General features: G+C 36.1%; 1 protein-coding gene across 5 annotated transcripts in view; it reads right to left on the minus strand.

Moving 5' to 3' along the window:
- Positions 1-12093, minus strand: part of LOC116621809 — a 136253-nt gene that overhangs the window by 91951 nt on the left and 32209 nt on the right. Inside the window, exon 4 of one of the 5 annotated variants that reach the window (XM_032387819.1) lies at positions 6464-6560. The exons of the other annotated variants lie outside the window; for them this stretch is intronic. Coding sequence (XP_032243710.1) covers positions 6507-6560 — 54 coding nt within the window. The 3' untranslated portion in view covers positions 6464-6506. The remainder of the gene's footprint in view (positions 1-6463; positions 6561-12093) is intronic. 5 annotated transcript variants of the gene reach the window in all.

A 12093-nucleotide genomic window follows, 5' to 3' on the forward strand; every position in this document is an offset into this window, starting at 1 on the left:
AAGACCACAATACATGGAGGTTAAATAACATACTACTAAACAATGAATGGGTCAACCAGGAAATCAAAGAAGAAATAAAATACACGGAAACAAATTAAAATAAAAACACAATAATCCAAAACCTGTGGGATGCAGCAAGAGGTTATAAGAGGGAAGATTATAGCAATACAGGCCTACCTCAAGAAGCAAAAAAAATCTCAAGCAACCTAACCCTGCATTTAAAGGAGCTAGAAAAAGAACAACAAAACTAAAACCAGCAGAAGGAAGGAAATAATAAAGATTAGGGCAGAAATAAATGGTAAAGATTTAAAAAAAACACACAATAAAACAAATCAATGAAACCAGGAGCTGATTCTTAAAAAAAAAAAAAAAACAATAAAATTGATAAACCTCTAGCCAGAAATATCAAGGAAAAAAAAAGACTCAAATAAATAAAATCACAAATGAGAGAAAAGAAATCACAACCAACACCACAGAAACACAAACAATCATAAGAAAGTATTATGAAACACTATATGCCAACAAACTGGACAACCCGGAAGAAATGGATAAATTCCTAGAAACATATAAACTACCAAAACTGAAACAGGAAGAAATAGAAAATTTGAACAGACCAACAGATAATCAGCAAAGAAACTAAATCAATAATCTAAACACTCCCAACGAACAAAAGTCCAGGACCAGACGGCTTCACAGGTGTATTCTACAAAACATTTAAGGAAGAGTTAATACCTATTCTTCTCAAACTATTCCAAAAAATACAAAAGGAAGGAAAACTTCCAAAATCATCTTATGAGGAAGGCATTACCCAGATACCAAAACCAGATAAAGACACCACAAAAAAGGAAGTACAGGCCCATACCCCTGATGAACATGGATGCAAAAATCCTCAACAAAAATACTAGCAAACCAAATTGAACAATACATTTTTAAAATTATTTTTAGATTTTATTTATTTGACAGATATCTCCTAGATAAGAACACAGGCAGTACCTTCTTTGACACATTGGTTGTACCAATTTCTTTCTAGAGGTCTCCTGAGGCAAGGGAAAACGAAAGCAAAAATAAGCTATTGGGGACTACATTGAAATAAAAAGCCCTGGGGCGCCTGGGTGGCTCAGTTCGTTAAGCGACTGCCTTCGGCTCAGGTCATGATCCTGGAGTCCCTGGATCGAGTCCGGCATCGGGCTCCCTGCTCAGCAGGGAGTCTGCTTCTCCCTCTGACCCTAACCCCTCTCATGTGCTCTCTCTCATTCTCTCTCTCTCAAATAAATAAATAAAATTTAAAAAAAAAAAAAAAGAAAAGAAATAAAAAGCCCTGAACAGCAAAGGAAACAATCAATGCAACCTACAGAATGGAAGAAGATATTTGCAAATGACATATCTGATAAAGGCTTAGTATCCAAAATATATAAAGAACTTATACAACTCAACACCCAAAACACAAATAATCCAATTTAAAATAGGCAGAAGACAGGGCGCCTGGGTGGCTCAGTTGGTTAAGCGTCTGCCTTCGGCTCAGGTCATGATCCCAGAGTTTTGGGATCAAGCCCCACATTGGGCTCCCTGTTCTGCAGGGAGCCTGCTTCTCCCTCTCACTCTGCCTGCTGCTCCCCCTGCTTGTGCTCGCTCTGTCTCTGTCAAATAAATAAAATCTTAAAAAAAAAAAAAACAGGCAGAAAACATTAACAGGTATTTTTCCAAAGACCTACAAATGGCCAACAGACACATGAAAAGATTCTCATCATCTCTTATCATCAAGGAAATGCTAAAGTACAATGAGATACCATGTCATACCTGTCAGAATGGCTAAAATCAACCACAGAACAACAGGAGTTGGTGCAGATGTGGAGAAAAAGGAACACTCGTGCACTGTTGGTGGGAATGCAAGCTGGTACAGCTACTCTGGAAAACAGTATGGAGGTTCCTCAAAAAGTTAAAAATAGAACTACCTTATGATCCAGTGATTGTACTCCTGAGTATTTACCCCCAAGAATATAAAAACACTAATTCAAAGGGCTATATGGACCCCTCTTGTTATAGGAGCTTTATTTACAACAGCCAAGATATGGAAGCAGCCCAAGTGTCCATCGATTGATGAATGGATAAAGATAAGGTGGTATATACATACAATGGAATATTATTCAGCCATAAAAAGAATGAAATCTTGCCATTCCAACATGGATGGAACTAGAGAGTATAACGCTATGTGAAATAAGTCAGGAAGGACAAAAACCATATTTCACCCATTCACTCAAACCATATGATTTCACTCAGAATTTAAGAAACAAAGCAAGCAAAGGGAAAAATAAGAGACAAATCAAGAAATAGATTCTTAATTATAGAAAACAAACTGATGGTTACCAGAGGGGAGGTGGGTAGGGGGATGGGTTAAAGAGGTGATGGGGATTAAGGAATGCACTTGTGATGAGCACATGGGAATGTGATGTATGGGAAACACTGAATCAGTATATTGAACACCTGAAACTAATATAACACTGTATGATAACTAACTGGAATTAAAATAAAAACTTAAGAAAATACTTCAGGATCTACTGTCTTACATAATATGTCTTCCAGCAAAATTATAATGTATATAAAAACAAAGGGACAAAAAATAGTGTGAAGAAAATGCAATCTTCAAAACCAGATTCAGATATGAGCCGTAGAAACTAACGGAGAATTTAAAATAACTAGGATATGTTAGAAACATAGACAACAGGCCACATCACATAGGTAATATCAGAAGAGTTGGAAACTATAAAAAAGAATCAAATGAAAATGATAGAAATTGAAAACACCTTAACAGAGATGAATATGCCTGCCTTTAAGGGAGCTTATAAGTAGACTCAACACAAATGAAGAATCAGGGAACTTGAGCATAGGTCAACAGCAACTACCCAATCTAAGATGCAAGCAGAAAGTAGAGGGGGAAAAATCATTCAAAACAGAACTATGGAGGCAGTAAGATCAGTGGTTGCCATTAGTTGGGGACAGGAGGAAGGGAATAAATAGGTGAAAGACAGAGGATTTTCAGGGCAGAGACTGTGTAATACTTCGGTGATGGATACATATCATTATACATTTGTCCAAACTGTGACCCCTAATGTAAACTAATGACCTTAGATGATGATGTGTAAATAATGAAGGTTGATCAGTTGTAACAAATGTACCACCCTGGTGGAGGATGTAGATAATGGGAGAGGTGATGCATGTGTTGGGGGAGGGAGTATATGGGAAATTTCTCTCCCTCCCTCTCAATTTTGCTATGAACCTAAAACTGCCCTAAAAAGAAACTGTTAAAAAAAAAAAAAAAGTTGCCCATACTTTTTTAGGAAATAAATTTATCAATTAGCATTAGTATTGTGCCTTCAGTGCTCTTTCTAAAACTGTAGAGGTTTTCCTGTGTTTTCTTCTAGATGTCATATAATTTCTCTATGATTCATTTGTATAATGAGTGAAGTATGTCTTCACACTTGCTTTTGGCGTGTGGTCCTCCAATTGTTTCGGCAGCTTTTGTTAAAGAGATTATCCTTTCAACATTGAAGGGTCTTTGCATCTGTGTTGAAAATAATTAGATTTCTGTGTATCTATTCCTGTCTCTGTTTCACTGATCTTTGTCTTTCTCCTTTCACCAATACCAAATACTACTGATTACCATTTTTATCATAAGTCTATAAATAAGATATAGTGTGTCCTTTCAAACTGTTTTTTTTTTTTAAGATTTCATTTATTTATTTGAGAAAGAGAGGGAGAGCAGAGAGGGAAAGAGAGAGGGAGAAGCAGACCCCCTGCTGAGCAGGGATCCTGACATGGGGCTCCATCCCAGGACCCTGAGATCATGACCTGAGCAGAAGTCAGACGCTTAACCGACTGAGCCACCCAGGTGCCCCTCCTTTCAAACTTTTTATTTTTACTTTTCTAGAACTGTTTTGGTTATTCTAGTTTCTTTGCATTTTCATATAAATTTTAGAATAAGCTAGCAATATCTACAAAAAGACCTTGCTGAGATTTTGACTGAGACAACTACTGAATCTACAGATGAAATTCAGAGGATTTGATATCTTACCAAATCTTCTGATTCAGGGATGTAGTATTAATCCCTATTTATCTAGATCTTCTTTGATTTATTTCACTAATATTTTGTTATTTTCAGCAAAAATTATAAAAGCAGCAACAGAAAAAAACACACAAGTGACCCAAAGAATCTTTACTTGTGATTTCTCATGAGAAACAATGAGGACCAGAGGCAGTATTTGGTATACCCAAAGTACTAAAAGAAAAAATAAAAAAATGACAAGCAAGAAGCTTATCTCCAGAAAACTATCTTTCAATAATGAGGAAAAATTAAGACCGACAAAAAAGGACTAAGAATTCAGTTAGTCAACCTGCCTTAGAAGAAAAAAACAAATTCCTTCAAGCTGAAAAGAAATGACTTTAATTCAAATCCATATGAAGAAATAAAAAAGAAGCCCATATGAAGAAATAAACAGGTTCAGAAAAGCTAACTACATAAATAAATGTAAATGACAGAATAAATATAATTTTTACTCTTTTCTTCTAAAATAATTCAAGAGAACTGCATAAAAGATACAAGTATTGGGGCGCCTGAGTGGCTTAGTCGTTAAGCGTCTGCCTTTGGCTCAGGTCATGGTCCCAGGGTCCTGGAATCAAGCCCCACATCAGGCTCCCTGTTTGGCGGGAAGCCTGCTTCTCCCTCTCCCACTCCCCCTGCTTGTGTTCCCTCTCTCGCTGTGTCTCTCTCTGTCAAATAAATAAAATCTTAAAAAAAAAAAAAAAGATACAAGTATTATGCACATTATAATCTCTTGAACAACAATTTTAAAATGAACTATAAAAAATACACTAGAAATGAGAGTTTCCTATTGCTATACATCCTAGCCAGCAATTGGTATATTCAGGTTTTTAAAAATTTTAATCACTCTAATATGGGTATGAGGATTTCTCATTTTTTTAAATTGAATTTCTCTAATTGCAAATGAGCATCTTTTCATTTGCTCATTGGCCATCTCTGTATCTTCTTTGGTGAGGTGTATGTTCAGATCTTTTGCCCAATTTCTAATTGGGTTGTTTTCTTATTATTGAATTTAAAGAGTTCTTTGTATATTAAAGTCCTTTATTGGATATGGGTTTTGCAAAATTTTTTTCTAGTCTGTGGTTTGTCTTTTCATTCTCTTGACACTGTTTTTTCAGAGCAAATATTTTTAATTTTAATAAAGTCCTGCTTATCAATTTCTTCTTTCATGAATTACACTTTTGATGTTGGATCTAAAACTCATCACCCAACCCAAGTTCACATATTCTTTTGTATTTGCTTTTAGAAGTCTTACAGTTTTCCATTTTATATTTAAGGTCTGTGATCCATTTTGAGAGAAATTTTGTTAAAAGTGTAAGGTCTCTAAGTAAGTTCACTTTTATTTTTTATTTATTTATTTATTTATTTTGATTTTATTTATTTATTTGACAGAGAGAGACACAATGAGAGAGGAAACACAAGCAGGGGAGTGGGAGAGGGAGAAGCAGGCTTCCCGCGGAGCAGGGAGCCTGATGCGGAGCTCGATCCCAGGACTCTGGGATCATGACCTGAGCCGAAGGCAGACGCTTAACAACTGAGCCACCCAGGCGCCCCATAAGTAAGTTCACTTTTAAACATACAATTGATTCCAACACTATTTGAAAAGACTACCCTTTCACCACTGAGCACTCTTTCTGCCTTTGTCAAAGATCAGTTTGCAATAGTTGCGTGAGTCTGAGTTCTCTATTCTATATGTCTGTCCTTCTACCAGTAGCATGCTATCTTCATAACTGTAGTTTTATAATAAGTCTTGAAACCAAATGGCGTGAGTCCTTCAACTTTGTGCTTCTTCCACACTACGTTACTTGTTACAGTGTTTGCCTTTCCATATAAAGCTTAGAATCAGTGTCACAAATGATGCCAAAGACATTAACAGGAAAATGAAGTAATACTACAAACAACTATATGCTCCATGAATTTGATAAATTAGATGAAATGGAACAATTATTTGAAAGATCACCAAAGCTCACTGAAGAAAACTTGAATAGCCCTATACCTAGTAAATAAACTGGACTGCAAGTTACATACCAAAAGATGAAAACTTCAGGCCTAGATAGTTTCATTGGTAAATTCTACCAATCAAATAAGAAATAATGCCAATTCTACACAATCAATTCCATTAAAAAGAAGAGGAAAGAACATGTCCCATTTATGAAGCCAGTATTATCCGGTTCACAAATCGGGAGAGAAATATTGCCAGAAAATTACAAATCAGTATCTCCAATGAACACAGATGTAAAAACTGCCACAGAATGTTTGCAAATAAAATGCAGTAATATGAAAAAATATATATCACAATCATATGGGGTTTCATCCAAGAAATATAAGGTTAGTTCAACATTCAAAAATCAATAAAATTCAGGGTACCTGGGTGGCTCAGTCAGCTAAGCCTCCGACTCTGAATTTCAGCTCAGGTCATGATCTCAGGGTCCTCTCTACCCCATTCCACACTGTACTGGAAGGCCTACCAGTTCAATAAAGCAAGAAAAACTATTATAAGGTACACATGTTAGAAAGGAAAAAATTAATTTGCAGAAAACATTATTGTCTGTCCAAAAAAATCTCAAATAATCTACCAAAAAAAAAAAAAAAAACCCTCTTAGAATGAAAAAGTGAGTTTAGCAAGGTAGCAGAATATAAGGTCAAAAGACAAGTCAGTCATATTCCTATATATGGCTATAATTGGAATTTGAAATGAAAAAAAAAAGTCATAAAATTTATAATAGCAACCCCAAAAATAAAATTCTTACATATAAATCTAACAAAATATGTACAAGAACTGTATGTGGAAACAAAATATTAATGAAATAAATCAAAACAGATCTAGATTAATAGGGAGAAATACTATGCCCATGAATTGGAAAACTTAGTAAGATATCAAATCACCCCAATTCATCTATAGAGTCAATGCCATCCCAATCAAAATCTCAGCAACTTCTTTTTATAGATTTTTTTAAAGATATTTTTGCAGATGAGAGGAACATTAATGTAAAAAGAGACATTCTCTGACACACAGCACAAAGGAAAAACTTAACCTGAAGCTGAAATAGTCCTTTAGGAAAACTAGAGGCTACTATCCTAGCCAAACAACTCTGCTCCCTAAGTGGGGGTGTCACAATGAGAAAAGCAAGCCATTTCCCCTCCTCTCAGCTCCAGAGGAGCAGTGCAGGTTTTGCCAAGGGGCAGAGACAGGTTGTAACAAAGAGAGCTCAAAAGGTATCCCCAAGGGAACAGACTTAATTTGGAATACCCTGGGGGAAAAATCAATCCTAAGAGTACTCCCAAAAACAATAGAAATTTTGTTGGTAAGCAGTTAAATGGAGACTGGTAACTACATGAGAGCAACAAGCTAAAAAACACCAGTTAAAAGTTTACCAGAGAGAACCGGGGAAAGAGATACAGCATCCCTCTCGTGGTCTGTATATACACTCTAAGACCACAATGGAATTAAACCAGAAATCAGTAATAGAAACATAACTGGAAAACCCCAAAATACTTGCAAATTAAATAACACACTTCTAACAATCTGTCAAAACTCACAAGGAGAAACAGAGATTCTTCTTAGGCCTGTATCTATCAAAGAAATGGAATCAATAATTAACCCTCCAAAACAGAAAGCATCAGACCCAAATGAGTTCACTGGTCAATTCTACCAAACATTTAATAAGATATAATACCAATTCTCTAAAATCTCTTCCAGAAAATAGAAGCAGAGGAAATACTTCTTCATTCTATGAGGTCAACATTACCCTAACACCCAAATGAAAAACACTGTAAGAAAAAAATACAGCACATCAACATCTCTCATTAGCAAAGATGCACAAATACCCAACAAACTAGCAAACTGAATCCAAATATATGAGAATTATACTATACCACGACAAAATGGGGTTTGTCTCAAGTATGCAAGCCTAATTCAGCATTAGAAAATCGATGAATGTAAACCATCACAACAACTAAAGAAGAAAAATCACAAGATCACATCAATAGATGCAGAAAAAGCATTGGACAAAACCCAACACCCACTCATGGTAAAAACTCTCAGCAAATTAGGAATATAGAACTTCCTCAACTTAATCAAGAGCCTCTACCAAAAAAATACAGCTAATATAGTTAATGGTGAGAAATTGGAAGAATTCCCAAAGATCAAGAAGGCAAGAATGTCTATCTCTCACTACTCCTTTTTGAATTGTACTAGAAGTCCTAACTAATGCAAATTGTGTAAGACTGTTGAATCACAGACCTGTACCTCTGAAACAAATAATACATTATATGTTAAAAAAAAAAAAGAAGAAGATAGTAGGAAGGGAGAAATGAAGGGGGGGAAATCGGTGGGGGAGACAAACCATGAGAGACTATGGACTCGGAGAAACAAACTGACGGTTCTAGAGGGAAGGGAGGGGATGGGTTAGCCTGGTGATGGGTATTAAAGAGGGCACGTACTGAATGGAGCACTGGGTGTTATACGCAAACAACGAATCATGGAACACTACATCAAAAACTAATGATGTACTGTATGGTGACTAACATAACATAATAAAAAAAAAAGACAAGAAAAGAAAATAAAAGGAACACAGACTGGGAAGAAAAAAATATGACTGTCTTTGTTCGCAGATGACATGATAGTCTATGTATAAAATCCTAAAGAATTGACTAAAAAACCCAAACTGGAACTAAGAAGCAATTACACCAAGGTTGCAAGATACAGGGTTAATATACAAAATCAACAGTTTTCCTATAGGCCAGCAATAAGTGGAATTTGAAGTTAAAAACAATACTGGTTACATTCACACATTCACACTACCCAAAATGAAATACTTAGGTATAAATCTAACAAAATATTTACAAGATCTATATGGGGAAAACTACAAAACCCAGATGACAGACATCAAAGAACTAAAAAATGGAAACATATTCCAGGTTCACAGATAGGAAGACTAAATACTAATCTTCGTCGACTCATGATGAGGTTATGTCCCCAAAAAAACTCATCATTAAGTTGAAAATATAAGTCAAAAAAGCATTTAATACAGGGGCGCCTGGGTGGCTCAGTCGTTAAGCGTCTGCCTTCAGCTCAGGTCATGATCCCAGGCTCCTGGGATCAAGCCCTGCATCGGGCTCCCTGCTCGGCGGGAAGCCTGCTTCTCCCTCTCCCACTCCCCCTGCTTGTGTTCTCTCTCTCTCGCTGCGTCTCTCTCTGTCAAATAAATAAATTAAAAAAAAAAAAAAGCATTTAATACATCTAACCTACTGAACATTATTGCCTAGCCTCTGAACATGCTCAGAACACTTATACTAGCCTACATTTGGGCAAAGTCATCTAACACAAAGCCCATTTTATAATAAAGTGCTGAAAATCTCATGTAATTTATTGAATAATGTTCAGAAAGTGAAAAAAACAAAATGGCTGTATGGGTACAGAATGATTTTAAATGTATTAGTTGTTCATCCTCATGATCTCATGGCTAGCAGCTCACTGCCACTGCCCAGTATCACAAGAGAGTATCATACTAGATATTGCTAGCCCAGGAAAAGATCAAAATTTAAAATTTGAAGTACAATTTCTACTAAATGTGTATCACTTTTCCACCATCATAAAGTCAAAAAATCTAAGTTGAACCATCGTAAATTGGGGACCATCTGTATTGTCAAGGTGTCAGTTCTTCCCAATTTGTTTCAACATACTCAATGTAATCCCAATCAAAATCCCAGCAAATTATTCTACAGATTATCAACAAACTGATTCTAAATTTTATATGGAGAAGTAAAAGATCCAGCATAGCTAACGCAATACTGAAGAAAAACAATGTTGTAGGACTGACACTATCTGACTTCAAGACTTGCTATAAAGCTACAGTAATCAAGACACTGTGCTATTGCCGAAGGAATAGACAAACAGATCAACAGAATAGAGAACCTAAGCCCAGAAATAGACTCACAAGGACATACTCAACTGATCTTTGACAGAGGAGCAAAGGTAATTCAGCAGAACCAAAAGTCTTACCCATAAATGGTGCCTGAATAACTAACTGGACATCCACATGCAATAAAATGAATCTAGACACTGACCTTATAGTCACAAAATTAACTCAAAATGGATCACAGACCTAAATATAAAATGCAAAACTATGAAACTCCTAGAAGAGAACACAGGGGAAAATCTAGATGAATTTGGGTATGAAGACTTTCTAGATACGCCAAGATCTATGAAAAAAATTTTTGATAATCTGGACTTCATTAAAATCCAAAACTTCTGCTCTGCAAAAGACACTATCAAAAAAAAAAAAAAAAGGGACACAGACTGAAAGAAAATATTTGTAAAAGACATTATCTGATAAAAGACTATTATCCAAGGGCACCTGGGTGGCTCAGTCCGTTGAGTGTCTGCCTTCAGCTCAGGTCATTATCTCAGGGTCCTGGAATTGAGTCCCACGGGCTCTCTGCTCAGCAGGGAGGCTGCTTCTCCCTCTCACTCTCCCTCTGTGCTCTCCCCCTCTCTCTCTCTCAAATAAATAAAATCTTAAAAAAAAAAGATTATTCAAAATATCCAAACACCCTTAAAACTCAGCAAGAAAACCCAATTAAAAAATGAGCGAAACACCTGAACAAACACACTTTACCAAAGATATAGATGACAAATAATCATATAAGATGCTCCACAACATATATCATCAGGGAAATGCAAATTATAATAACAATGAGATACCACTATATACCTATTACAACGATCAAAATCTGGACCTCTGAGAATACCAAATACTAAAGAGGCTGTGGAGCAACAGGAACTCTCATTCATTGCTAGTGGGGATGCAAAATGGTACAGCCACTTTGTAAGACAGTTTGGTAGCTTCTTACAAGACTAAACACACTCTTATAATACAATCCAATAATCACACTTCTTGGTATTTACCTAAAGGAGCTGAACACTTACACCCATACAAAAACCTGCACACAGATGTTTATGGCAGCTTTATTCATTAATTGCCAAAATCAGGAAGCAATCAAGACATCCCTCTATAAGTGAATGACTAAACTGGTACACTGAGATAATGGAATATTCAGCGCTAAAAAGAAATGAGCTATCAAGCCATGAAAAGACAAGCAGGAACCTTAGATGTGTATTACTAAGTAAAAGAAGTCAATTTGAAAAGACTACATAATGTATGATTACAACTATCTGACATTCTGGAAAACACAAAACCATCAAGACTGTAAAAAAGATCAGTGGTTGCCTGAGGCTAAGGGAGAGAGAAGCACAGGGGATATTTAGGGCAGTTATGGGAAAACCAAGAAACTAGACTAACCAAAACAGTTTTGGGGGGGTGGAAAAAAACAATTGGAGCACTCACACTATCTGTTTTCAAGACTTACTTCAAAACTTATTCTGCAGCATTAGCAAAATGACAGACACAGAGATCAGTGGGAACAAAATGGCCTATCTAGAAATAGACCCACACATATATATGGTCAATTAATTGGTGGCACTGATATAAAAAGAGTTCAAGGGAAAAAACACAGGATTTTCAACAAATAGTACTGGAATTATTAGAGAATGAGGGGAAAGGGCTAACTATAAAGGAGCATGAGACAAATTTTTTAGGCTATGAAACAATTTTATATCTTGACTACATGATAGTTATACTGTGAAGTTCTTCGTGAAAACTCACAGAAGTATAAAACTAAGGAGGGTGAATTTTACATTATTAAAATTACACTTTAGTAAACCTAAAAAATTTTTAAAACCTAGATACTACATAGTAAAAATCATGATATAAATATATTAAGATAATGAAAGGACCAGCAGTTGAGTATGGATATAATATAGCTGAATTCAGGGTGGGAGTTAGAAGGGTATGTGGATTGGGGCGCCTGGGTGGCTCAGTTGGTTAAGCAACTGCCTTCGGCTCAGGTCACGATACTGGAGTCCTGGGATCGAGTCCCACATCAGGCTCCCTGCTCAGCAGGGAGTCTGCTTCTCCCTCTGACCCTCCCCCCTC

This window comes from Phoca vitulina, unplaced genomic scaffold, assembly GCF_004348235.1.
Source record: "Phoca vitulina isolate PV1807 unplaced genomic scaffold, GSC_HSeal_1.0 scaffold51, whole genome shotgun sequence".
Lineage (NCBI taxonomy): Eukaryota > Metazoa > Chordata > Mammalia > Carnivora > Phocidae > Phoca > Phoca vitulina.